Source organism: Thyridium curvatum, assembly GCF_004353045.1.
Source record: "Thyridium curvatum strain D216 chromosome Unknown NODE_51_length_304177_cov_85.428264, whole genome shotgun sequence".
NCBI lineage: Eukaryota > Fungi > Ascomycota > Sordariomycetes > Thyridiales > Thyridiaceae > Thyridium > Thyridium curvatum.
The window spans coordinates 245907-272713 of NW_022156806.1; the positions used below are offsets into that span (position 1 = coordinate 245907).

Sequence of the window (26807 nt, forward strand, 5' to 3'; positions counted from 1 at the left end):
GCAATGGCGGCCGCCGATGCACACACGAGATCCGCAGGATTGAGTCGGGTGGTTTGATGCAAACAAGGGGTGCCGGGACGTCGCTTGACTCGGTGGGTAAAAATAAAAATGGGCTGCGTAGCAAAATGGGAGGGCGGATGGGCCCGGATTATTCGTGACGTGCGCCTGGGATTCGATTTCCTGAGTCAAGAAGCCCAGCCCGGCTCGGCTGAGTGCGGGAAAGAGCCCCCCAGTAGTGAAGAGCCCCCAAAAAGCCCGCCCCAAGTGGGAAAGACACAACGGCTTGTCTAAAAGGGACAGAGACAGCTGCGTTAGGTAATCAACTCCCCATAACACTATATTGAATGTACGTATATGCCAATAAACCAACGACAGAGAACATTGAAGTAGGTACAGGTGCATGGTCCGCTGTTCAGTCTGTTGTACAAGTACTGTCCTGAAGAGTGCGGGAACATATCGTTGTGAAAGACCCCGGACCTAATTACCGTTGCATGTGCATAATAACGTGCCTAACGACAACAGCAACAACGTTGCAAGTCATGTAGTCATGTATTGTACAATGAATAGTCTAGGCTATCCTCTTCTCCCGACGCAAGATCCCTGTGGGAAAACCACGTCGCTCGCCCTTTCGTCCTCTCGTTATTTTCCCTCTACCAAAAGTAGAGTGGCTCACCAACTACGCCTATATTCGGCCACCCATCCATCCATCCATCCATACGCACAAAAAGCTCAATACAACACCAAACCTCTCCAGACCTCTCTCCACCCTCCCTCCTAGTCCGCCGACGCCCTCGCCAGCGCCTCGTGCAGGTGCGGCGGGAACCGGTACCGCAGCTGGCTCGTGTACGTCGTCAGGTCGACGCTCATCTGCTTGAGCTCGGCCGCCAGCATGCGCGCCGTCGACTCGTTGCCGCTGAACCGGCCCGCCGCCAGCCGCTCCCGCTGCTTGGTGCAGCACACGACGGTCCACATGAGCAGGTTGGGCACGTTGATCGCCACCGGCTGCGACAGGCTCGAGAACTTGGACGCGTAGTTGCGGATCGCGCTCGGGTCGCCCTTGGCGTTGAGCGGCAGGATCTCGAGGCCCCGGATTCTCTGTGACGGCGTCCCCAAGATTAGTAACCAGGTCAAGTAAAGGGGGGGGGGGGTCCTTTCAATGGTACAAGACTCAAGAAGAAAAAAACACTCACATCCAGACACTCGGGCCACTTGCCCGCCTCAACAAGCCCCTTGATGTCGCTCATCTGCAGCAGCACGCTGCACGCCACCCGGTTCGGCTCCCGGATCCTCTGCCTGAACATCTGGTCCCGCTCGTACATGGTCATCATCGTCCGCGCCAGCTCCACGGGGTCGTCGAGCGACGCCAGGCTCAGGCTGCTGCCCGGCTGCGCCTCGGCCTCGGCCCCCTCGACGCGCGGCTTGACGGGGACCAGGCGCATCGGGTCCTCGCCGATCTCCAGCGAGATGGCCTCGCTGAGCGCCCGGCTGACGATGGCCACGACGGTATCGTAGTCGCCCGCCAGGTGGTACAGCAGGACCGCGTCGGTCGTCCTGCCGTTGTCGTCGGCGAAGCTGGCCGCCTGCAGCGAGATGGTCTTGATAAAGTCTTGCTCGTGCTCGAGCGCGATGAGGGGGCCGCGCTCCTCGATGAGGCCCTTGATGCGGTGGCCATCGGGCTTGATATCCCCGATAAGCTTGCTGAACTCGCGCGTCTCGAGCACGAGTTCCCGCAGGGCCTCGTGGCAGAGAGCCGCCTGCTGCTTGTCCAACTCGTTGCTAATGTCGTCCATGTTCAGGCAGATCAGCACGAGATAGTCAACAGCAGCAGCCACGTTGGCGGCACGGAAGTCGCGCGTGTAGTAGCCGAGCATCCTGCCAAAGTTGATCTGGGGCATGCCTCGTGTATTGTGACTGAGCAGCTCATTGCCGGCAGTCAGAGCGTCCGCGGCCCGCAGAAGACCATAGTACTCTAGACCGATAGCGAAGTGGACAGCATCCACGTATGAGAACGAGTAGAGGTAGGCAATGGCCTGCTCGAACAAGCCTGACAGGATCTGCAAGTAGAAGAACATGCCAAAGCTACCGTTAGTATCCTCGGTGCTGTTCTTTGGGAAGTGCTTGAGTCCAATCTCCTTGATGCTGCCCTGCAACTCCGCCAATCCGTACATCTCATTGGCCAGCTCGGCAGACCGGTCACCTTCCCGAGCCAGGTTGAACTGGAGCCAGATCCAGTCGTTGACGTCTTGGTGCAAGCCGTCGAGGCTGCGGTTGCTGACCTCGCAACGGCCAATGATCTTGTAGCAGGCCATCCTGAACGGGTCGATGGAGCCCTCCGGCGCATTGCGCACCCTCTGGTTGTATTCGTTGTTGCACCGCTCCTGCATTTGCCTCTTAAGCCTGCGGTCCTCGCTCGTGGCATAACTGTTGATGTAGCTCGCAAAGGTCCTGTCAATGCTGCGGAAATGGTTCTGGTTGTCGTTGACAAACTTGGCGGCCTCGTTCACATGGCCAGTGCGGAGGAGATAGAAGACCACGGCCCACACCGGCTCGCCGTTGATCTCTTGAACAAAAGTGTTGTCGGGAACAAGGTTCTTGTGCGCAGCGCGTAGCCGGACAAAAGCCTTGATCTTGCTGATGACGTCGGGACGTCCGCCGAGTGCCGCCTCCTGAGGGTTCTTAGCGATCGAGGCCTCGACCTCTGACCAGAACTGCCTCTCAAGATGCCGGTTGGCACCCGTCAAGATACGCTTGCGCATAGCACTGGCATTCTGTGAGTTGGGGTTGGGATCCAGGTATGTCTTGGCAAACTGCCGCTCCCTGGCTGTCGCCCCGCGCACCGTAGGGTCCGCGTCGGGATCTTCACCAACCATCTCCATCACGGCCTTGAAGGCGTCGACAATGTTCTGGGCATGCCGGTCGCCAGACTTGGCCTCGACGCCCGCGAGCTCGTAGAGGATGGGGTACGGCTGGTGAAGCACTCTGCTGTCGTTGAGGCTGCGGATCTTGTCTGCCAGCTTCGCCTGCTTCTCGCGGAGGAATCGGTCATCCATCGACGCCAGGCCGTTCATCGAGCCGGCGTTATCAGCTCCGAACTCCACGTCAGAGAACTCCGGCGGGTGCGCGCCAATCTTGCTGGGGGTGCCGATGATAGACTTTTGGAGGTTCGATCGGCCGAAAGTGCTGCCTCGCTGGGTAGATCGCGGCGCAGGGGTAGTAGAGGGGTTCCGGCTCCTTCGCGACCGGCCAAAGCCACCGGCTCCATCCTTGCTAGGTGTCGTGGCCGCTCCGCCGACGTCTTCCCTCGGCTTGATGCCAAAGTGCTGGTAGATGCGCTTCCGCTGCGCTTCCCACTCCATGGTGACGTTGTCCTCCAGAAAGCTGTCAAAGTCGCGAACCGACCTCTCCAGCCCGTCGGCAATCATGCCAAGCGTGGTCTTCGTCTGCAGGTTCGAGAGATATGTCTCCACGTCGAGCTCGCCGCTGGCAACGGCCTGGGAGCGGTCCCGACCGGCGTGGATGCCGAAAGCACCAAGGTCACGGACAGCCGCACCTGGATCGACACCCGACGCGGCGAGAAGGTAGTGCGCCTTGCCATCTACAGCCCTTGTCTGAGCCTGAGGGCCGAGCTTCCTCAATTTCTGTCGCAGATCACCCAGACCCAGTTGCAGGCTCGGAAGCTGCTCGCTCGACTCTCCCTCGGCTTGCTTCTTGCTCTTCGCGAGGAGGCTGTCGAAATACGCGCCGCTGGGTTGAGACGGCAGGCCATTGGTACTTGCGGCCGGGTTGTTATTCGACAGGATGCTCGCGCCGAAAGGTGCTGAGGTCGTAGTGGCGGTCTGCGTCGCGCCAAAGAGGGGGGGCTTCTGAGGTTGTGCGGGAGCGGCTGATGTGCCGAACAGACCTCCGCCCTGGGGCTGCGAAGTCGCTGTCGTCGAGGCGCCGAACAGGCCACCGGGCTTAGGTTGTGTGGCTGCGGCGGCAGTTCCAAAGAGTCCACCTCCAGTCGCTTGGGGTTGCTGGGTTGTCGTTGAGGCGCCCCCGAACAAGCTACCGCCGGCTGGAGCCTGCGTCGTCGTCGTCGTCGTCGTCGTTGCAGCAGCGCCAGTGCCGAACAGCCCTCCCGGCTTCGGCGCCGCGGCCGTGGAGCCAAAGAGGCCGCCCATCTGGCCCGAGCCTGTGGAAGCAGGCTGCTGGGAGCCAAAGAGGGAGCTTCCGCCGGTAGCACCGCCCAATGGCTTGCCGAAGAGAGACATCCTCGCGTAGAAAACGGCGTTCGAGTCGGTTTACTGAGGGATGTCGTGCGTCGGATAGAAAATGCGGGATGAAGGGAGAACGCGAAGGGGCGGACTCGCGTTGTGGAGGAGGGGGAGAGGTGCTGTATTTGAAGCTCTCGCTAGCCCAGGGAATTTTTTGTTGTTTTTGGTTAAGGCTGCAAACTCGCAGCTGGGGCGACAGCTCGAGGCACGCACCACGCTAGAGCGATGGCCCCCTGCCACTGATTGGTACCTCAAATTTGGTGCATCAGTGGGCAATTATTTAGGTATCTCATTCAATTTCACCTACGAGTTCACAGAACAAAGACCTTTCATCAATTTCTTTCACCACTCTCAGAAGTCGTTGTCGTTCTTGACAAAGCTGCATCTCGTCTATTCGTTCATTACTGCCTATCATTTTCCCGGGGTGGACCAGGAGCCCGTTCCTTCGGTCTAGTTTGTGTGCTACGTTCTTTATGGTCATCCATCTTACAAGCGTAGGTGCCCGAACAGGCAGTCTTTGTGAGAAACTCTTTTGTTTGGCCTCTCTGGATGGCCTCGCTTCCCGTCTACTCTTTCTTGCCCCAGCTGCCGACCGCCTCGTCAATCTTCTTGCGGTACTCCTGCTGCGTGCGGCACTGCTCCAGGAACACCTCGTACTTGGCGTCCAGCAGCCTCTTCTCCTCGGCGTGCTCCCGCGGCCGCACCACGCGGCCGGGCTTGCTCATGCGGTCCATGATGTCCCACAGCGGCTCCGTGTTGCCGTCCCTGTCCGCGCTCGCGGCCTTGGCGCCCAGCATGGCGGCGCCGTGCACGACCGCCGCGTTGACGTAGCGCGGGATCAGCACGGGCATGCCGCACGCCGTCGCGATGATGTCCATCAGGATCGGGTTCTGGCACTGGCTGCCCGACATGAAGATGCTGAGGATGTTGTGGCCGGCCGCGTTCATCGTCTCGACGATCTGCCGCGTCTGCAGGCCGATGAACTCCATCGTCGAGTAGTAGAGCAGCGCCAGGCCGTCCTTGGTCTTGTCGCTGCTCAGGCCGATGATGGCGCCGCGCATGTTGGGGTCCGCGATGGGCGACCGGTTGCCCCAGAGGTCGCCGTAGAAGAAGAAGTGGCGGACCAGGTATGAGACCGAGGGGGCGCCTTCATCCTTGGCCATCTGCTCCAAGTGCTCGTTGAGGAAGTCGTAGATGTTCTTTCCGGCCTCTTTCGCCTCCTTGGCCGTCTCCTGGTATGCCGAATGTGTCTCAAGCATGTGCTTGAGCAACTCGCCAGTGGCGGACTGGCCACCCTCGGCCATCCAGTGGTCCGGAAGCAGAACGTCCCGGTATGGTCCCCAGACGCCTTCGACGAAGACGGCATCCTTGGACATGGCCAAGTGGCAAGTGGACGTTCCGGCGACCGAGGCCAGACGAGTGAAGGCCTGGGAGACGTCGTTCGGGGCGGCAGAATCGTCGAGGTGGTCGGCGCTGAGCTTGACCTTGGCACCAACAGTGCCGATCCAGCCAGCGTATGCGTCGATGACACCGCTGCCGACAGCGATGCCCGCAGGTAAGCCGAGCTGCTCGCCTGCCTTCTCTGACAGGGGGCCGATCAGCTCACCCGCGCTCAAGTACTGCCCGTTCTGCGATTTGTTAGCACAGAGCTCCTTGCAAGATGCATAGACGCAATGAAATAGGGCTCACCACCCCGTTGACTCCTCCCATCCTCTTGAAGTTGTCCTTGACCAGGTCGCCTAGGCCAATGGAATGGTAGAAATCCTCTTGCCAACCCTTGACGCTACCGTCGACGCCGACGGGGACGTAGCCTTGCTTGCAGACAGTGCTGCAGAAGCTGCGGGTCTCGAAGCCCGTGGCCAGGTGCGTCAGCGCGTCCGCCAGGTCGTAGAACTTGCAGCGGTCGAAGAGCTCGGGGGGCATGTGCTTCTTGAGCCACAGGACCTTGGGGATCTCCATCTCCACGCTCATCTTGCCGCCGACGTAGCGCAGCAGGTTGTGTTTTGTGTTGTTGATCTTGACGGTCTCGTCGAGCGGTCGGTGGTCCAGCCAGAGGATCACATTGCGGTCGTTGCCATCGTTCTGGAATTTCGGCCCTGTTACCGGGACGGGCTCGTTGGTGTCGTGGGCGAAAACAGCGAGGGAGCATGTGGCGTCAAAGCCGATGCCCTTGACAGAGGCCGGGTCGACCTTGGACTCCTCTAGTGCGCGCTTGACGCAGATGCAGATGCAGTTCCAGATATCGGTTGTCGATTGCTCCTGTGCAGGCAGACATCCCTGTGCGTCAGTCCTCTGCGTCGTCGTGACAATGGGGCATTACTTGGAGTAGAGAATGAGCTTACATAGTGGGAGCCCTCATGGCCAGAGATGGGTTGCCATAGCTTGATGTTCTCAGCAGCTAGACCCTTGATCTCTCCGGAGGAGTCAATGATGCAGGCTCTCGCAGAGCCAGTGCCCACGTCAACGCCGATGAAGTGGTTCTGTGAGGTGTGTGAGTACAAGTGGGAGGTGGGCTTGGCGCTCAGCGAACCAGTGGTTCTTTGGCAAGAAAACATACTCCTGAGGAACTATGAATGAGAAGAGACAACTCGTCAGCCTGAAGTGTCCTCATCACACATGACTGATCTCCAGACGTGATTGTAGGGTTCTCAACTTACCTCATCTTCTCATGCGAGTGGTGTTCTTGTGTGTTGTCTGAACAGTCTGAGTGTGCAAGGCTGAAGAAAACAGGTCAAGGAAAACTCCCAAGAGGCTTATTAGGTATTAATCCCGAGGTAGACAATGCGTTCTTCAAGATTCAAGGGAAGAGAAGTAATTGGAAGAGAGGAGGGAGACAAGAAAAGAGATCGTGAAGCGAGAGCGAGAGTTCAAGGTCAGGTAAAAAAGTGAACGGGAAGAGGAGGAGGGGTAGCATAGCTCAACACAAAGTGATCTTCATAGCTAAAGTCAGGTCGGTGAGCTATCTAGCCCACACACTACGGAGTACACGCCGCTTCTGCATATCAACTATCAACTATCAACAGATTGCCATTACTCAATCCCGTGGTCAAGAAAACCACCATGCACTGCAGACAGATCGGCGCCCCCAAGACCCTTTTTTTCCTGCGCTGTCGAGCCCCCATCGGCCAGAGCGAGGGGTGGGAGAGTCAGCGAGTCCTCCTCGCTTCTCCACCATAGCTCTTTCGTCGCCGCCGTCCTGCGAAGCTCGAGAGCTCTCAAAGGCTCAAAGGGGTGCACCGGTCTTCGGATGACGTGCGGGGAGGCAAAAGATCTCCACCACGGACCCAGCAGAGCCCCGCCCCAAGATGGGCTAACAGAGACCACATGAGTCTCGAATTTGCAAGATCCCTGGGGGACTTTTCCAATTGCCGTGGAAAGTACAGGGTTTCCAGTGTTGATGAGCGCGAATTGGGTGACGGACGGTGTGGTGGTCGCCTTGCACTGTGCTGCTACCCCCTTAACAGAGCCGGGATGTTGAGTCTTCACGACAATTGCATTCTATGTCCAGACACATTTTTGATGCAGGTGCTATCTCCGTGGGAGTCATGCCACAATATGATAGACTGGTACCATTTACTTGATGGAAATCTTCAGTTTCCCGTGCAACACTATAGATCCGATCCCTCTTCTCACTTGCAGAGGTCCCACAACCACCCGTCTCAAACATATCAACACGTCAAGAATGAGATATCATAGATGCAACACACCGAGAAGCGGATCATATGATCCATACATGAAACCAATAGCATATCTCAAAAGAGCTTGAAGCTGCCCTTGGACCACCGGTCAACTTGCCACTCCGTCGTCTCGTAGTCTTGCCGCACATCATCGCCAGCGGAGTGGACGAGGACAGGATGTGAATAGATCTTAGAAGCCGCACGCTCTCCAGAGCCTCCGATAATACCCCGAGACCTCAATGTACGAGCCCGGCACGCAGTCGAGGAAAGTGCTCTCGGTGCTGTGAAGAAGATGGCTACTCACGAGCGACGGCATGTACCGTGTCTGCCAATGCTCAGCCTCGGCCTGCCTCTCTTCCGCAGAGCCTCGCCTCGGGTCAAAGTACATCTGGCGAGACACCTCAACCGGACCACTGACCGATGCCCAGCTCCAGCTCGGGGCCCGGTACTCCGCCGACGGCCCCCCACCGCTACTCGCCGGCGGTGTTCTCTTCGCCTTGAGGGCGAGATAGTGCCGAAACTCCTTCCCCGGCCCTGCCGTCGGACGTAGCTCTCCGCCAGGCCAGGCCGCGGAAGAGGTCCCGCCCCCAGAACCCGGCAAGATACTTACCGAGCTCTGGCCGACAAAGCACGGCCGCGAGGCCGGCGATCGCGGGGAGCTTTTCGGAAGACTTGGTGAGAGCGCGTGCCGAGAACTCGGAGACGCAGTGGCACCACGTCTGTGCAGCATAATCGGCACCGAAGCGATTGTCCAAGCCGCTCGAGTAAAAAGCCCTGTGGGCCCGGTACGCGTCGGATTCGGCACGATCGACAATCCAGCCAGCACCGCAAGCCCGATATTCCTCATGGACTCGTTCGAGGTTGGGTTTGTAACCCTCTGCGCAGTTGTCGCCTCTGCACCGCCACAACACCTGGTCTCGAGTCAAGTGAAGGACGCGGGGTGATAGAACCCGTTCCTGCAGCGTCCAGGCGCGATGACTGATACACGATTCCAAATTCAGATGGTCATCCTCGGGGAATGCTTCTCGGAGAGTGTACAAATCGCCATCTTCTCCTAGAATGGGGGGCGAGTGGTCATGATAGCGGTCTAGGAGTCCAACGGTACAATCTACCGCCATCGTCAGAACTGCATTGTTATAGTAGCTCGCCATCCGGCTAGCTTCGTGCCGCCAGTCTGATTCATGTTTCTGCAGTATACAGAGGCCATCGATCCAGACGTATTGATATCCAAGGAGCCGCGTGTATCTGACGGCATGCTGGAAGTTCCGAGGCTGTTTGGTAGTGAGAAACCCAAAAGGTTCTACATCAACGCGGAGTGGAGGCAGAGGCGGTTCTTGTTCCCGGTGTTGTGGTGGGCGGTTAATGTGTGGTGGTTATGCTTTGAAGCTGCAACTTGGCCAAACACGCCAATAAGACTGCTTTGTTGCACCTGCTAGGCTTAGATTTAGGGACGACATTGCTAGTACCAAGTATTAGATTCTCAACCCGTATGGAGTGGAATCATGTCGAGATGTAACGATTTGAGAGGGTCTTGAACTATCAGCCTGGGTGGTCCACGATGATGAATCCGCACTGTACCCACCAGATGCCTCATCAATCTGGACCCTTGGAAGCTGAACACGTTGTTAATAATACAAGTACAAGCAAAACCTCCACCTTTTCTCGTCACAGCGGACCTTCAGCCGGGGCGCCCGGAGCGAGACGGCGCCCTCGGCAGGACGGAAAGATCTGCAAGATGCAGCCCTTAGCTTGTACAGCTGGCCTGCCCTCTTTTTTCTTTTGAGCTGGCCATGCGTCTTTCATCATCGTCGTGGGGGGAGGGCCGAGCGGGTAAAAAAAGGGGAAAAAGTTGGGTACGGTCGCAAAGGGTTCTTTTTCTGCGGACAAGTTTCGGCGTCTCCTTCTCCAGTGCGGTATCGGTCGCCATGTCTGTGTCGTGAAGGGGGAATATTCATGTACCTGAGATGGCGGTGTGACTGTGTTATGCATTTGTTTCGCGCTTCTGAAGAAACGGCCCTAGAGGGAGGGATGAGCAGAGTGACAAGCAATGTCACTCGTAGAGAAACGTTGGCGAGGGCGATGATCAAGTCAGTGTCCGTCTATTGCGCAAGCTAGCTGAAACATTGGGCAAAAGTCCCTCCTCCGGCTTTCATGCATCTTATAAAGTACAGTAGTAGGCTAACAAGTCACTAGATAGAGATCTCGCGTGCGGGCGTTTATATGAGACAAGGTGAAATCCGCGTCCTCCCACAATCACAGCTTCGCCTTGGCCGAAGGCTGGGCGTTGATCTCGGCGTACATCTCGTCGATCTGTTTCCTGAAGGCCCTGGCCGTCTGCGGGCGCTTGAGCTTCAGTCTGCATTCGCTTGTTGTCAGTATGTGTGCCAAAGAACTTGATAGTGAGACAAGAAGGAGAGAGAGAGAGAGAGAGACGGGTTCATCTTACGTAGGAGTGATCAGCTCGTTCTCAATCGTAAAGGGCTCCACGTCCAGGAAGACGCCGCGCACCCGCTCGTAGCTGTTGAACTTGTGCGCCTTGCCGATGGCGTCCAGCTTCTGCAGGAACGCCTTCTTGACCTTGGGGTCCTGGCCCGCGGCCTTGACCGCCTGCCTGTCCCCGGGCGCGATCGGCTTGCCGAGGATCTTGCTGGCGAAGGGCGCAAAGTGCTCCGGGTCGACGCCGAAGATGCCGACCAGGGACGACTCCTTGCCGTCGCCGTGGACGTAGGCCATGGCCACGAGGTTGGAGCTGCCCATGTACACGTTCTCGATGCGCTCGGGCGAGATGTACTCGCCCTGCGACAGCTTGAGGACGTTCTTCTTGCGGTCGATGATCTTGAAGCGGCCCATCTCGTCGACCTCGACGATGTCGCCGGTGTGGAACCAGCCGCCAGCATCGATGGCCTTTTGGTTCTCCTCGGGGTTCTTGTAGTACTCCCTGAAGATGATCGGGCCCCGAAGAAGCAGCTCACCCCTCGGGCGCGGCTTGTCGGTGACGTTGTAGTCCAGGTCCGGGCACGACTCGATACAGGCCTCGACACCGGGGCTGGGGCCTCCAATGCTCCCGGTGGTGTAGTCTCCAATCTCTTGAACGAAACCCGTGGCATAGGTCTCGGTCATGCCGAAACCCTGCTGGAAATGGTTGGCAAAGGCAGCCCGGAGGAACTCGTGGACGTCAGGGTCGAGCTGTGCGCTACCGCTGATCATAACGCGGCAGCGGTCCAGGCCGATGCCAGCGAGGACCTTGCGCGTCCATATCCTGTCGTAGAGGAAGTGCTTGTTGGTGGCCTGTCCCGGGGGCAGCTTCATGGACGCCTTCTTCGCGTTGATGACATGCCTCGACAGAGCGCCCTTGAAACCGTCGGCCTCCACAGTGGCCGTTCGGACGGCCGAATGGAACCGGTTGAAGAGCCGCGGAACAGAGAAGAGGCCCGTTGGCTTCAACAGCTTCATGTCGTCGACCAGGCCGAGGATGTCGCCGTGGAAATAGCCGATGCAAGCGCCCGTGGAGAGGGCCGCATGATCGACCATGCGGCCATAGATGTGCGCAAGAGGCAGGTACGAGATGTTGACGTCGTCCGCGAACATCTGGCCGGTTGCTCGCGCCGCCGCCACGCCTGCGACGGCATTCGCGTGAGTGATGACGACACCCTTGGGGTTTCCGGTGGTGCCCGAGGTGTAGTTGATGGTCACGACGTCGTCCTTGCGGGGCGGCTGCATGGGCCGTCCGGATCGAGCGCCGATGGCCTCGACGTCGGTCATGGAGTAGATCTGAATGCCGGCGTCCTTGGCGAGCTGGGTCAGCAGCGCCCCCTTGGAGTAGCCCTCAACCTCGCCAGCATCGAGAGGGTCGAGAGAGATGATCATTTTCAGCTTCGGGGTTCGGGGCGCCAGCTTCAGCAGAGCCGGGATGTGCGGCAGCGACGCGACAACGCACGTCAGCTCCGCGTGGTTGATGATGTACTCGGAGGCCTCGGGTCCCAGGGTCTCGTACAGGGAGACCGGGTAGAGCGACTGGGAAATCAGGGCCAGCTCTGTGATCTCCCACTCGGGACGGTTCTGCGACCACAGACCGACGCCGTACTTCTGGCCCGTCGCACCGACGCGGTGGTGCAGCTCCACAATGCCAGCGCCCAGGTTCTTCCTCCTCTCGGCGACCTCAGAGTACGACATCCACACGAACTTGTTCTCCCAGGCCTGGGTGGTCGGATTCCACGGCCGCCATCCCAAAAACCGCTTCTTGGGATAGGTCTTGACGGAGATCTCGAAATGGTCGTGGAGACTCTGGATCTCGGGGTCGTACGTGTCAATCAGGGGCCTGTCTCGGAAGCGCCAGTGGCGGTAGACAGCGGTGCGACCCTCGGTCTCTGTGCCAGGGACAGGCAGGGCGTAGGGCGAGCCCGGCGGGGGAGGCGCCGAGATCTTGTCGACAGCCGCCTGGATTTTGGCGAGAGACATCTCTGCAACGCCCACTGTGAGCCTTTTTGTATGCTGGGGACGCTCTCTCCGGCAGGATGCCAACTTACTTGGCAAGGGCGCTGACGCAACAAGGGGAAGAATGGGTGCGATCGACGACAGGTCGCTCCGTCGATTAGACAGGCCGCGCGACAAATGCAATCAACGCTAATGGCAGTACTGAGGGAGAGTCAAACCGTCGACGATGGCCCGCAAGAGGTTCGTATCGAGATCCGGAGCTGGTATTTAAGGAAGAGGATGTGGTGAACCCGCAAAACACAGAAAGGAGAAGGCCGCACGTATGCCAGGACCAAGTGCAGGCCGGCTTTGGTTCCTCAAAGAGGCGTTTATCTGCGAAAAGCTAAGCTTGTGTGGGGATAGTGAGGTCTTGGACTTGGAGAGAGAGAAGATACGGAGTAGGTACAAGCTAGAGCAGGAGTACTCCGTAAGTATGGGCCACTGCAGTGAGATCCGAGGGCCTCGGCACCGTCTCCACATCGAGACCCACCCCCGTCCATGACGCGGGACGGCCTACGGAGCATTTTCTACAGGGATCGCATCCACTAAAGAGCCCTGGCAGATTTGCGTGTGCTGCAGGCCATCATGGCTTTTTCATCTCTCCAGTACCTTACTTCGTACTGGCACCCTCATGCGCGCATTTTGCACTGGTGGGCGGTGCGGTTACGGAGTAGAATCGAGAACGCCGTTGGTGATGCAGACCTAACAACCCTCTCGAGACACCAATCTGGGCAAGCCCGTCTCGCTTAAGGGGAGACCGAGGGCTTTTGCTGACATACCTAGTACATACCCAGATTGGGGAGGTCCTTTTAAAGGTCACAAGCCAGCACTGCGCATGCTTGGCGCTGACTGGCGGTTTCTGGAAAACCCTCAAGCTGGCTGGCTGACACATGATAATTTCGCGGACGGAAGTTTCGGTCCACCTCAAGAGGACCCCGTCGGCGCCATCGGTTGAACCTTGGTGGCCGTGGAGGGCCAGGTCGTGAAACGGCCGGGTCTGCCGCTATTCATGTCTCCCAAGCCGTCGGACCCCATGGGGCAATTCTGGAGGCCGGTCTTACTTTGCTTCTCCATCCATTCTTCTTCCTCTGCTGCGACGGCAAGCATCTTGCATCCGAGATCTCGTCACCGCCTCCCGTACGGATATGCGATGCGATACTGCGACAGGAAGGAGAAGAAAACAGAAGCATAGGGAGAGGATCTGGAGAGGATCTAGAGCAGGCAGTGAGCCTCAGATCTCGCCGATCTCTGCGGCTTTCCCAGCGGCCTGAGTTAGTTTGCACGTGGGTTGATGCACGCCGCCGTTCTGTGTCCAAGATGCCCGATTTCACATGCAAATTTGGTTTGGATAGAAAGTGCACCAGTTTGCGGCAAGCTTTGGACAGCCTCCAGTCTGATCCCCGCCCTCGCTGTACACTGTACCGAAAAGCCACCCCAAGGCCCCAAGACTCGCTCCGACGCGGGCAGAGAGTGTGGGGGAGCGCGCACTAGAAGTTGCCCCAGGAGAGCGCTAAAAAGCATTAACTACCTGAATCGTGCATCTCCTCTCCTCTCATTCGACCGACTCACCTACCGACTCCGTTCTTTGGCATGCAGTACTGCTCGATATATCTCTTCTTCCCCCCCCTCCCCACAAGGACTTGCTCGCAGCGCAGCTGCTTGTAAGAGAAACAGATCTTTTGTCATATGAGAAAGATGTTTCAAGTTCTTGTCTGGTTACGCTATTGTGCCATCTTGTGTCTCGTCAGTCTCGCACAGCAACGGCTCATTGATCGTTTAGGAAAGGCTCGTCGACGTTGTACCTCCGTACCAAACACTTACCAAGAATACCTTCCTAGGTACCTACCTTAGGTAGGTGGTAGGCACAAAACTCACGGTATCCCAAGATTTGAATCTGATCTTCCTCCGGTGTCAACGTTTGTTTCTCCCAACAAACGCCGTAACATACGGCGTGCCTGGCATCCCAACAACCCCCGGGCGAGACGGGCTGGCGACATGCCAAGACATGGAAATCCCTTGCCCGAGCGATACCGTTGACAGGGCGGAACGAATCGCAAAGCTTCTCATTGCCTCCCCGTCCAGGATACCCTGGCCCTGTTCTCGGCACTCAGAGAGGGCAAGGTCGCGCTCTGTTCTGTGGAGCTGTCACACAAGCAAACGTTTCTCTGACGCATCAGCCTCGTTATGGGGCAGATTGAGGACAATGTCATAGGTGGTAGGCTTGAGCTTTCGATTGCCGCAGATCTCATTCCCTGTGCGGCAGGCTGTCCGACAAACTACAGTTTACTGTGGCGATGCTCTCCAAGAGGCGACTGTGTGTTGAGTACCTCACTATATTCTTCAATTTTCTGTTTGCTCTTCTCCCTCCCCTCCTGGACAACCTAACCATGTCTCGCTGGTCTCCATGTTACCAGTAAAGACCGTGTAAATGCCAGACTGGAGACTCATTCACATCAACATGCGACGCCGCCCTTGTCTCCTAACAGTGTTGCTTCCTCCTACTTATTTTGTGACAGTTGCCTATCATCACGACTCGTGTCATTACCGTATCCAGTCTGAAGTCTGCAGTCTCCGATGCTAAGCTCATACATGTCGCACCTTTGCAACTCGGCAATCTCAAGCCCAGTGAGGCGACGGCTCTTGCAGGAGATAAACTACTCTTTTTTTTTCTTTTTTTTTACGGAGTACGTGCAGTGATTGGAACGGCATCCTCATCCGTGGACCCTGCTCGTTGACGTTGCGGGGGATTGGTCGGGGGGCGGTTCGTGGTGGGCTTTGCGCTTTGTGCCCTGAGCGGAAGCATGAATTCCCATTGATCACGGCGTTTCATGTGGGCTTCAGACTGCGATATCCACGATGCTGCACCACCAAGTCCTCGAGATCGCCATTCTCGAACACCCTTGGCTGCAGGCGGCATCTTTAATTAGTTTGGCACAGCGAAAAGGCATGAGTGACTTTCCCTGTCCTTGCGTCTCCTCATCTCGTTTCCCTGCTTTCCATGTCCCTTTTATGTTTCTGGCATCCCATTTGACCCGGTGATTTTCTCCGACCTCTCTTTTCTTGTCATATCTTTCATATTTCCTATTTTTTCTCATACTCTACTTCTCGTCACTCCCTTGTCCAGCGCACCAGTTGCAGCTTTTCTTCTCGGACTTGTTCACCTGCTGGAAAGTTGCTGGTCCTCTTTTTACATCTTGTATCTTTTCTTCGTTTCGTGCCGTACTGTAGATACCGCGGGGTGTCTAAAAGAAAACGACACACAAAATGGCCATGTCTGTTCTTGCCAAGGTCCGCGCGATGAAGGCCCGGGGACCGATCCTCATCCTCCGCTGGGTGCAGCTGTCCATCGCTGTTCTCATTCTCATCCTCGCCATTTATGGTACGCCGGCCCCCCTTTGTGAAACCGCAACGCCCCGACGGAATAGACAGAAAAGTTAACTTGGGAGCAGTGGCGAACTGGTATAATATGGAAACAAGGTCGATGAGCGCGCCGGGAGAGATCAACCTCATGATCTTTGTCCCGTGCTGGTCCATCTTCTCCTTCGTCTGGATCATGGTCGCCAACGCGTACATCCCCATGTGTAAGTCCACGCAACCTCTCGGGGCCCGTGACTGTGTGGTGTGGTAGTGCCACAAGGAAAAACAAGGTCCCCAAACAACTAGGCTGACCGTCCGTGTGCGTCGATACGAAAAAAAACAGTGCAAAACCCTTACATCCGGCTGGCCGTCGACACGTCCAACCTGCTCCTCAACTTCGTCAGCTTCGTCGCCCTGGCGGCCTTCCTGGGCGGCCTCGAGTACTGCCGTGGCAGCGTGTGCGGCGCCGCCCGCGGGGCCGTCGCCTTCGCCTCCTTCGAGTGGGTGCTCTGGACCGCGACCGCCTTCCTCGTGGCCAGGGAGTGCTTCTTCAACAAGAACGGCGGCGGCTGGCGCAGGGGCGGGGGTGGTAGCGCTCGGGCGGCGGTTGTCGGCCCGGCGGGCGCGGCCGAGACCAAGGAGATGCAGACCGCGTGACGGGTCTCGGTCGTGGCGGTGCCCGCCGACGCGCTGCTGCCGCGGCGGCCCTCGCTGGAGATATCGCGCAAGAAGATGTCGCTGAGTTGGGACCGGCGCGGCGGTGGTGATGGCGGCGGTGGAGGCCAGGAAGGAGGAGGAGGAGTAGAGACCGAGGAGGACTTTTTCATCGGCGGCGCTGGCGGCCGCAGGGCCTCGCGCGCCGCGAGGATGTCGGGGGCCACGGGCAGGGGGGACCGGTTCTGGGCATGAAACGGATGATGTTTGACCACAGCTGTGCTGGGTTCATCGCGAAAAAGTGTGGAATGACGGGTCGCAATGCTTCACTCGAAGCTCAATGTGTGAAAAGGTACGAAACGGATATAACGAGTTTTTTCCCTTGTTTGTCAGACGTGTGTAGACCGGCGTTGGGAAATACAATCTGCGTGTCTTCTTCAATTCAAAGCCATTGGCAGCACTTGTGACTCTCATGTCGATGTCCCATGAGTGATTCAACTCTTGCCATCTCCCATCCTTCCCTGCCGGCCCTCGAAGATGCACACGCGCAGAAGAGCCACCAGACATGGCCCGGTCTTGATGAAGATGACCAAAGACGGCCACACAAGACCAGACCAGTCAGCTTTCCCCGCAGAGAGGGCGGCGTCCGATGATACGCATCTGCACGAGGCGATTGGCCGACAAAACCCCTGCTGCACTGGACGTCTACTCCGTGGTCTTACTCCGTACTTGTACAAGTAGGATGCGTAATACGCTAAAACTGACGACATCTCAGGATGCGGAACGTGATATCATGCTCCGAAGGCATGATTATGGCGGGCTAGCGCGGCGGGGTCACTTCAATTCTTGGGTTTCTGGTGCTTTTCCCTCTTGAGCTTCGACTAGGTAGAGGGATCGCCAACCCGTCGTTTGCTGTACGAGTAGGTATTACCCCACACAATTGACACATCCCGTCGAGGCAGAATTGGCAGCCGGGTGGGTGGGTGTCTTTCTTTTAGAAGTGAGTGTCTTGCGGAGGAAAATATCCCAGAGGTCCATGTTCAATGGGCAGTCAACTCCAAGGCCTTCCTTGCCGTGAGCTCCATCACAAGCCCGCCGCCGTCTCGCCGTCCTGGAACATCCCCGGATATCCATCCGAGCCCCTTCCAAGTCTCTGGAAAGAACACAGGTACGCACAGGCCACAGAACAGCAACGGGCTTGAGGTCAAGCGACCAGCAAAACCCCCCACACGATCCCAGTGCCATTTCCCTCGCCGGTGTCGCTCGAGAGCTATGCTCGCAAGAGAGTCTTGGCCATAGCCGGAAGGGCGATTGCGTGCTCGAGGCGGGACCGCGCACTTGACCGTTTCCGGCCAAAAATCGAACTAACAATGGCGACAGGCAGTGGAGGGGAAACGAGACAGGCCACAGGAAAGCTAGAGTATCCTACCTAGGTCGCCGACGAGCTGCCCTCGCAAGCGCAAAGAATCACGGCACGTCGGGGGGCGGTCTTGGACGGGAGGGGAACAGGCTCGTCGATCCCATCCAGTCAGGTAGGATGTTGGGATAAGGGTCCTAGGCACGCCTTAATTATATAAAGTAGCTTTTGCCGGGTGAAACCAACCTTGCCTCTCCCCTTCCCCTTCCCCGCGATCTCTCGTAGCTTTCTGTCTCCATTCTCCCACCCCTCTCTTTTTCGACTTTCTTGACAGTCTTGTTTGCGGCCTGTCAGCTCTACAGTTGCCAATTGACCCGTCTGCCCTCTCTTGTCGCCACTCGTGACGTTGTGCCCATCATGTCTGAGCTCAGCAAGAACTTCGAGACCCTCCAGCTCCACGCGGGGTAAGTAGTTCCAGCTCCCAGCCCAGAGCCGGGCTGCCCGAGGTAGTCGTGCAGAGGAAGCAGAGAGGAGACTGACTCTCTGTCTGCTTTGTCTGCAGCCACACGCCCGACAAGGAGACCAACTCTCGCGCCGTGCCCATCTACGCCACTACTGTAAGTCGTCACACAGCTCTCTGCCTTGCCGGCCCCGCGTGTCTGACCAGCTTGGGCGACAGAGCTACGTCTTCAACGACAGTTCCCATGGCGCGAGACTGTTCGGCCTCAAGGAGTTCGGCAACATCTACACCCGCCTGATGAACGTAAGTCGCCATGAGAAACCCCCGGCAAATAGCACCGGACAGAAGAGTGGGCTGACCAGCCGGCGCGTTTCTACTTAGCCCACAAACGATGTCTTTGAGAAGCGGATAGCGGCGCTCGAGGGCGGCGTCGCGGCCGTCGCGACCTCCTCGGGCCAGGCCGCGCAGTTCATGGCCATCACCACGCTGGCCGGCGCCGGCGACAACATCGTCTCGACCTCGAACCTGTACGGCGGCACCTACAACCAGTTCAAGGTCACCCTGCCCCGCCTCGGCGTCCAGACCAAGTTTGTCAACGGCGACAAGCCCGAGGACCTCGCGGCCGCCATCGACGACAAGACCAAGGCCGTCTACGTCGAGAGCATCGGCAACCCGCGGTACAACGTGCCCGACCTCGAGAAGATCGCCGAGCTCGCCCACGCCAAGGGCGTCCCCGTCATCGTGAGTGATATACAGAATCGACTGATGATGCCGTAACGCACTTGCGCTAATCGTGGGCGTCACACGCGCTCTCTGGCGACAGGTCGACAACACCTTTGGTGCCGGCGGCTACTTCTTCCGCCCCATCGACCACGGCGCCGACATCGTCGTGCACTCGGCCACCAAGTGGATCGGCGGCCACGGCACGACCGTCGCCGGCGTCGTCGTCGACAGCGGCAAGTTCGACTGGGGCGCCAACGCCGCGCGCTTCCCCTTCATGGTCGAGCCGTCGGACGGCTACCACGGGCTCAAGTTCTGGGAGACCTTTGGCCCCATCTCCTTCGCCATCCGCGTGCGCGTCGAGCAGCTGCGCGACATCGGCCCGTGCCTGAGCCCCTTCGCCGCGCAGCAGCTGCTGCTCGGCATCGAGACGCTGAGCCTGCGCGCCGAGCGCCACGCCTACAACGCGCAGCGGCTGGCCGAGTGGCTCGAGAAGAGCCCCTACGTCGGCTGGGTCTCGTACCCGGGCCTGCCGAGCCACCCGTCGCACGAGATGGCCAAGAAGTACCTCAAGCGCGGCTTCGGCGGCGTCCTGAGCGTCGGCATCAAGGGCGGCGCCGCCGCCGGCAGCCAGGTCGTCGACGGCTTCAAGCTCATCTCCAACCTCGCCAACGTCGGCGACTCCAAGACGCTCGCCATCCACCCCTGGACCACCACCCACGAGCAGCTGTCTGACGAGGAGAAGGTCAGCTCCGGTGTCACCGAGGTAAGATTCTTCTTCTTCTTCTTTCTCTTTCTCTCTCCTGGTTCATGCCATATCGCACACTGGAGAGACCGATATGCTGACATCTGTTCCCTTCTTCTTGCAGGACCTCATCCGCGTGTCCGTCGGCACTGAGCACATTGACGATATCATCGCCGACTTTGAGCAGTCCTTCAAGGCTGCCGAGGCGACGCGCACGAGCGGCAACGGCGACGGCGCCAAGGCGGACGAGAACAAGCACGAGGAGGCTCCCACCGTGGTTTAACGAGAGAATACCCCCCCCCCCCCCCAGAAGAAGAAAGGAAAGAGAGGTGAATGAAAAGGAAAAAAGGCAGTCTATCTCGTTTGTAGCATGGCGAAAATCTGAACAGGATAACGATACCACACTTGCGTTACCATCTTGCGTAGCTCGAAAAGTCTCTGGCATTTTGTGCTTCTATGACAGTGCAAATTATGTATAAATTCCGTGATGCTTTTATTCCATTTTGAGATAAGTGGTGAGTCGTGAGAGAAATAGGGGGCATCTTGGTAACAACCTAGTTGAAGGTAACGGTGTCCCACCACAGCTGGCGGCCAAGCCAGGCGGGGGAGCCACAATTAGTACTTGTCCACACATCTCACCAAAAGCTCCATCCCAGCTCTCTCATCATCATCTCGCAAAACCTCACTCAATCTCTAACCTCAATCCGCGACCCATCCCCCCCCGGCCCGGCCACATCCACGACTACAACCCGGGCCTTTCTCTCTCCCCTTTCCCCCCTCCACAAGCACACAAGATGCAGCTCTCGCTCCTCCTCTCCGCCCTCGCGGCCACAGCCGCCGCCGCCGCCACCCACCAGCACCAGCAGCAGCAGCAGCAGCAGACGACAATCTCCATCGCCGTGCCGGCGAGCCACGCCGTCGCCAACCCAGGCGCCCTGCCGCCCTCGACCCACGCCACGCTCTCGGCGCAGCACGCCTCGCACCGCGCCGCCCTGAGCGCCGCCAACGCCTTCGTCTTCCGCAACGTCACGCCGGGGTCCTACCTCGCCGACGTGCACTGCCCCACGCACGCCTTCCACCCCTTGCGCATCGACGTCGAGGCAGACTCGGGCGGCCTCCTCCTCGCCGTGCGCGCCTGGGAGACCTACCGCGGCAACGACTGGGACAACCGCGGCGAGGCCCTCGCCGTGGCGGCGACCGCCTCCGGCTCCGGGGCGTACCTCTCGGCCCGGGCGCTGGGCCCCAAGGCCTACTACACGGAGCGCCAGGGCTTCTCGCTCATGAGCATCCTGGGCAACCCCATGATCCTGATGGGCCTCGTCAGCATGGGCCTGTTCGTCGGCATGCCCTACCTGATGGAGAACAGTGAGTAGAATTTCTCCCTCCCCCCCCCCTAACATCCCCATGATGTAAAGATTAGTGCGCTCTTTTCTGACCGTATTTCCCCCTTTGCAGTGGACCCCGAGATGAAGGCCGAGTTCGAGCAGCGCCAGAAGCAGAACCCGATGAACAGCATCCTCAGCGGCGCCGCCGGCGGCCAGCAGGCCGGGGCCGGCAACCCCATGGACAGCATGGCGGCGTACCTGGCGGGCAGCTCCAAGAAGGAGGATGGCAACGGCGGCGGCAAGAAGGCGCAGGGTGTCCGGAGGTAATGTAGTGCGGAGGAGATGGACGAGTACAAGGGGGGGTCGATGAACGAGCCTTCTGGCTCCAACCAAGATGTAGACGTCGAGGCGACATACAGTGGAGTTGAATACAAGCTCCTCTCGAGCTCTACGAAGTGTACATCACTATATTGGGCTTGGCCGTGGAACTGCTCAGGCGTGTTTCGCCCTCCGGAATGAAGAGAAAAATGCATTCATGCGGCTATGTAATGTTTAGCTCACAGGCTCCCGTTCGTGGTCTCGTATTCACCGGTCTTCTTCGTCTTCTTCTCCCACCAGCAGGCCTGATCTCCAAGCTTCAATGGCATAGCACTCGGTCATCAAGCATGCTCGATCGATCGACCCAATTCCCATCTTTCCCCCTTCTTGACTTCTTTAAGCGATAAAAGCCGACGCAACGTCAAATGCCTCCCTTCAGCCCGAGAGAATCAATGCACAGATCAATCTCTTACTTTCCTCAGGTCCATCATATTCGTCCACCCGTCCGTTGTTGCTTAGAAGTCGCCACCGCCAAAATCACCACCACCAAAGTCACCGCCGCCATCAGCACCGTCCTCTGCAACACCAAGTCAGTCAAACACGGTCTTTTCATCAAGTCATCCCCTTTCTCAAAGACAGAGAGGCCGAGGAAGGAAAAAAGGGGGAGACTCACGATATCCCTCCTGGTAAGCATCATGCTGCCCGTCGCTTATCGCATTAGAAATCAGCGCGCCGCCCAGCAGACCCGCGCCCACGCCCAGCGCCGCACCGCCCATCATGCCCATGCCGCCGCCGCCCCTCTGGGGGCGCTGCTGCTGCTGCTGCTGCATGGGGTACCCCCCGCCGCCGTAGTACCCGCCCGGAGGAGGGGCGCCGTAGCCGCCGTACCCCTGCGGCGGAGGCGGGCCGTACCCGCCATACCCCTGCGGCGGAGGCGGAGCGTAGCCGCCGTAGCCCGGCTGCGGCGAGGGCTGGCCGTACGGCGCGCCGTAGCCCTGGGGAGGCGGGGGGGAGCCGTAACCCGGGCCCTGCTGCTGTGCGGGGTAGCCGCCGCCGCCCCCGTACTGCTGCTGCTGCTGCTGGCCGGCCGGGATCTTATTCTTGCCGCCGCCAAACAGCTTGCCGAGCAGGCCGCGCGACTTGTCGCCCTCGCGGGGCGGGAGCTGGTTCGGGTACGGGCTGTTGCCGGCGGCGCCGGGGGATCCGCGCCGCGCGTCCTCCTCGGCCTGGAGCTGGCGGGCGAGGCGGGCGTCCTCGGACTCGGGAGCCGAGGAGCCGCCGGCGGCGTAGTCGGCAGCGGCTCCTTTCTTTTCGTTCTCGAAGGGGTTGGTCTTCGCGTCGGTGGGCGCCGGGGCGGTGCCGGGAGTGTAGCCTGGCGGGGGGCCGTCCGGGCCGTCGTCAGCCGGGTTCCGCGCGGGCTCGGTGGGCTTCTCCCATTGTGACTTCTTGGTGTAGGTGTTTACGTAGAACCTGGCGGAGGCGCGGGGATGTTAGCATAGCTATTCGCTTCGTGTCGGATGGAGGGCTTCTGAATCATGGGCAGATCTGCCGCCTCGGTGGCAGACACACAAAGAGTAACCTCCCCCTCAAGAGTGCAGAGCCATATGGAAAAGAGACACACTCACCATTCCTTGTACTGATCATTCCACCGGGCGACCCAGCCCTCGGGGACCTTGGGCGGGGGCGGGCCTGAAGGAGCGTCAAAGTCTGCCATCAGGGTGCTGTGTCCTGGTCGAATACAAAGCTTGATGCCTGAGATCAATCAAAAGACGAGGCTCTCGTGAGAAAGGGGAAAAAAAAAAGGTATGCAGGTGGACAAGTGTGAGACGAAGAAGGAGTGGTGGTGCTGTCGTGCAGATGCGTGGGTGGCGTTCCAATGGTAGCTTAATATGCAGCAGGTGGGCGATCACTCAATGCTCCTTCTGAAGACCCGATAGCCAAAGAGGGGTAAAGTACTTGTAGAGGCGGTTTGGGAGCCAGCGCCGTCGGTGTGCTTGGCAGGTAATGTGGGTGCAGTGTAGTAGTGTAGTGCAGTGAGTGTGGACGGATGAATTCAACTAGAAGACTTGACTACGCCCGGTAAGTACCTAGGTAAGGTAGCTGATGGATGGATGCTGTGAACTACCTACGGTGGGTGTTAGGTGCACTATATCTACACTAACGGCGGCCTCCCCCTTCCTCTTCTCCATGACGAGGCAGAGGCAAGAACTGGCCAGCTCTTTCCAGGCCTTCTGGGTAGTACATCTGAGTTACGTATCGTCAGACTTCTGGCCCGTATCGTCACGGACAATGCGTGCATGAGACGTGGGACGCACGGAATGAAATGGGGGGCCACGGTGGCGGGACGAAATTCTGGCGAGCGGCGCATCCGTCGCTGTTCCTTCAGCTTCCAAGCTTCGACTGCGCCTCACTCGATTGCGTTTTCGCACTGGAGCGGGGGGTGCGCCGGATGACTGATGGCTCGCTGATCAGACGGGGGCGGCGCCCGAAAGGCCCGCCCGCCCGCCCGGACATACAAGTACATGTATCGAACAGTTTTCGATCTAGATCGTTGATTCCACGGCCAAGAAACCACCCAGGACCATTCGTGAGCAGGATAGCATTAGTTGCCTCTTGGCGGAGCTTGTGCCAATTACGGAAATTGATTCATTGCCTATCAGCTTGGTGCACTTATACGAGAGCACAACAGAGACCTCAAGCAAAGTTGCCGGCCCATCAGCAGCTTGGTGCACTTATACGAGACCAAGCTGCCGGCCCTTCTCCACGACCACATGCGGATGCTCTGCGGATACCTACCTAGGTACTCTGCGGATGCTCAACCTAGTTATGCTTAAATCTTGAATCAACAAACTCTTACAGCACTGCAGAGAGCCACGCTGTCTGTGCCTTTCAGTCATTGAAATATATTCCGATTCTCTAATCCGCGTCGTTGAACCACTCTGCCGACGCTTGTTCTGTAAACACCACACCACACCACACCACACCATACCGCTATTCACTTCACTATCCAGTGCGATACAAACGTGCTCAGGCCCCCCCCCCCCCACCCCCGAGAGAACCTCGATCAAAACTCAGTAGTAAGCCTCGCGGTCTCGCTCATCACCCCGGCCACCAAAGAGGTACGCCGCCTCCATGCAGTACCCGCCGCCGCCCGCCGCCATGCGCGTCTCGCTGCCGTAGCAGATCACCACGGCGTCCACAATGCCGCTGAGGATGCCCTCCATGGCGCCCAGCACGCCCCAGCCGATGAAGCTGGCCACGAGCCCGACCACGTACGCATACGCGCTCCCCCTGATGCCCATACCGTCCGGGATGCGCAGCTGCCGCGCCGTGATCACCCAGCCCGCGAACCCCAGCGCCGTCGCCATGATGAACCGCGTCGCGTGGAGCAGCAGCTTGGCAAGGCGGTAAGGGAGCAGAGGAGCCCTGTTGCGCCGCCCGCGCCCGAATGCCCTTGGTGTCAGTGTCGTCGTGGGCGTGTCCGGCGACAAGAAGTCCATCTGGGTCAGGCCTCTAGCCGATGTGGCCAGGTCCTGGGAGTGGATGGCAGCGTAGGTCAGAGTGAGCGGGTTCGTCAACGCCGTGATCGGCGTCGGGACAAACGAGTAGAAGAACATTGTGATGATGCCCGCCAGTCTCCTGGGCAGCACCAACAATGGCAGCCGGATGACCAGCGCCAGCAGGGTGGAGAGGCTGATGGAGCCGAATATCGTCGTCACCGAGTGGTTCAGAGCAGCACTGACCACTTCCCTCGACGACGGCGCCGGTTGCACATTCCGATGAAAGTACCACTGAGAGACGGTGGCAGCCGTGGTACCCCGTTGAACGCCCGAGATCACCGACAGGGTCCAGAGATACATCAGGACAAAGTAGATCCCGAGCCACCAGCTGGACGCACTGATAATCCATCGAGACAGGGAAGTCGAGAAGTAGCCACCCAGAAAGACCCTGGTGAACATGGCCAGCCACGCCCATGTCCAGAGCACAACAAGCGCCAGGCATGCCATGCCGACGAGGACAAGCGCCGAGTTGGCTGCGAGAATGCGGCTCGAGAACTCCAGAATCTCGATCGAAGACTTCAGAGCCGACCTTCCCTTGTAGACGAGATAGAGCCATAGGATGGCCGACGCTCCGGGAATGACGGCCGTCCACCTCATCACCTCGTCCTGCAGATTGCTGCCGCCGTTTGGTCCCTTGTAACTCGAGATCAGGGGGTATAGCGAGAAAGAAAACAGAATGACGGGGACCGCGAGGATGATCAGCCCGACCAGGTACCTCACGAAGGACCGCAACGCCGCAAGCCAGACCAGAGACACGATGACGGCCACCAGCGTGTCGACCGCGAGGAGGTGGAAGGACGAGCGCAGCGTCGTGTAGATGGTATCGCCTATCGGGCCTTTGCCGCCCGTCGCCGACGTGTGCAGGAAGACCAGTACAAACGTAGCAAACAACGACGCCATGGCAATGATGTAGATATAGGCGAAGAAAGGATCGTGCTTGAATATCTCGCCATCCGAGGGCATCTCCGTCGCGGGCAGCACGTTGGTGGTCGCCGCGCTCTGCTGCAGCAGGCCCATTTCCGACTCGTTGACTGAACCGCGGCGCAGGGTGAAGCGCGACGGGCCGCCAGTCGACTTGAACTGCTGGAAGGCCGGAGGGTCCGGGTCGATGGGTGTCTCTGTAGTCAGGTCCGCGGGCGGATCATCATCTTCACCGCCTATCGTGGATTCAAGGCCAACATCGACCATCTTGCCCTTGCCCTCGGAGCTTTCATGGGAGCTCTGTCGGGCGAGGTCTTCGGCTTCCTCCGCCACGGGCTCTTGGTTGGCCGCTCTGCGATAGAAGCTTCTCGTTCCGTTCCAGCTGCTCTTGATTCCCAGCCCCCGGGGCCTGTCGCCATAGGTCCTTCCTTCGTGCTCCTGGCTCTCGCCGAGAGAGCCACGGCTGGCCTCGCCCTCCGTCTCGGAGCTCTCCTCGAGCCTGTGTGTGGGAAACACCCGCCGCGACTGCTGCAGGGCGTACAGGTCGGCCGCCTCCCGGTCCCGCTCATCCTCGTCGTCGGCCTCTTGTATGTCGCCCCGAGCGCTGTGGAATAGCGGCGCGTCTTGTGTAGAGTAGCGGGATGCGAAGTTCAGGTTCCCAAAGCGGGAGCCGCCTTGCTGGTACGGGTTGGCAGCTCCAAGGCCCCGCGATAAGAACGATCTGCCGTAGTTCCTGGTCCCACGAGACTGCCAGTCCGCCGCTCTCCGGTTTGCGTTGTCCGCATCGTCCGTCTGACCAAAGTTTGACAGTCGAGATTGGGACTGTGCCAGGAATTTAGAGGCATCTGTAGGATTTGTTGGTCAGTCTGACAATCACTTTGCATTCATCATGCTCTGGGCACGACAGATGGAGGCGGTGCAGGCAGCAGAAGACTTACACTCGGAAAACATCGTATCCCACGGGCCTGTCTCCGCGCCCGAGTT

At 58.8% G+C, this 26807-nt stretch overlaps 9 protein-coding genes across 9 annotated transcripts; 2 read left to right on the forward strand and 7 right to left on the reverse strand.

Annotated features, from left to right (window-relative positions):
* Positions 1–682: 682 nt before the first annotated feature.
* On the reverse strand, positions 683–4253 carry E0L32_008071 (uncharacterized protein; the record flags this gene model as incomplete). Its single annotated transcript, XM_031142884.1, has 2 exons — positions 683–1150; positions 1191–4253. The coding sequence occupies 2 exons, from the start codon at positions 4251–4253 to the stop codon at positions 683–685; spliced, it is 3531 nt and encodes a 1176-aa protein (XP_030992745.1).
* Positions 4254–4822: 569 nt separating this feature from the next.
* E0L32_008072 (uncharacterized protein) lies at positions 4823–6918 on the reverse strand (the record flags this gene model as incomplete). Its single annotated transcript, XM_031142885.1, has 5 exons — positions 4823–5884; positions 5946–6548; positions 6599–6736; positions 6814–6823; positions 6914–6918. The coding sequence occupies 5 exons, from the start codon at positions 6916–6918 to the stop codon at positions 4823–4825; spliced, it is 1818 nt and encodes a 605-aa protein (XP_030992746.1).
* A 1485-nt stretch (positions 6919–8403) lies between these two features.
* E0L32_008073 (uncharacterized protein) lies at positions 8404–9051 on the reverse strand (the record flags this gene model as incomplete). The annotated part of the gene is made up of 1 exon (XM_031142887.1): positions 8404–9051. The coding sequence occupies one exon, from the start codon at positions 9049–9051 to the stop codon at positions 8404–8406; it is 648 nt and encodes a 215-aa protein (XP_030992747.1).
* A 1135-nt stretch (positions 9052–10186) lies between these two features.
* Positions 10187–12391, reverse strand: E0L32_008074 (uncharacterized protein; the record flags this gene model as incomplete). The annotated part of the gene is made up of 2 exons (XM_031142888.1): positions 10187–10289; positions 10380–12391. The coding sequence occupies 2 exons, from the start codon at positions 12389–12391 to the stop codon at positions 10187–10189; spliced, it is 2115 nt and encodes a 704-aa protein (XP_030992748.1).
* Positions 12392–15083: 2692 nt separating this feature from the next.
* On the reverse strand, positions 15084–17225 carry E0L32_008075 (uncharacterized protein; the record flags this gene model as incomplete). Its single annotated transcript, XM_031142889.1, has 4 exons — positions 15084–15323; positions 15668–16018; positions 16121–16662; positions 17183–17225. 4 exons carry the CDS (start codon positions 17223–17225, stop codon positions 15084–15086), a joined length of 1176 nt encoding a protein of 391 aa, XP_030992749.1.
* A 966-nt stretch (positions 17226–18191) lies between these two features.
* Positions 18192–19982, forward strand: E0L32_008076 (uncharacterized protein; the record flags this gene model as incomplete). The annotated part of the gene is made up of 6 exons (XM_031142890.1): positions 18192–18238; positions 18337–18391; positions 18454–18537; positions 18616–18975; positions 19058–19720; positions 19824–19982. 6 exons carry the CDS (start codon positions 18192–18194, stop codon positions 19980–19982), a joined length of 1368 nt encoding a protein of 455 aa, XP_030992750.1.
* Positions 19983–20493: 511 nt separating this feature from the next.
* E0L32_008077 (uncharacterized protein) lies at positions 20494–21749 on the forward strand (the record flags this gene model as incomplete). Its single annotated transcript, XM_031142891.1, has 3 exons — positions 20494–21064; positions 21155–21347; positions 21581–21749. 3 exons carry the CDS (start codon positions 20494–20496, stop codon positions 21747–21749), a joined length of 933 nt encoding a protein of 310 aa, XP_030992751.1.
* Positions 21750–21857: 108 nt separating this feature from the next.
* Positions 21858–23056, reverse strand: E0L32_008078 (uncharacterized protein; the record flags this gene model as incomplete). Its single annotated transcript, XM_031142892.1, has 3 exons — positions 21858–21919; positions 22016–22812; positions 22968–23056. 3 exons carry the CDS (start codon positions 23054–23056, stop codon positions 21858–21860), a joined length of 948 nt encoding a protein of 315 aa, XP_030992752.1.
* A 1357-nt stretch (positions 23057–24413) lies between these two features.
* On the reverse strand, positions 24414–26774 carry E0L32_008079 (uncharacterized protein; the record flags this gene model as incomplete). Its single annotated transcript, XM_031142893.1, has 2 exons — positions 24414–26668; positions 26762–26774. 2 exons carry the CDS (start codon positions 26772–26774, stop codon positions 24414–24416), a joined length of 2268 nt encoding a protein of 755 aa, XP_030992753.1.
* Positions 26775–26807: the final 33 nt, after the last annotated feature.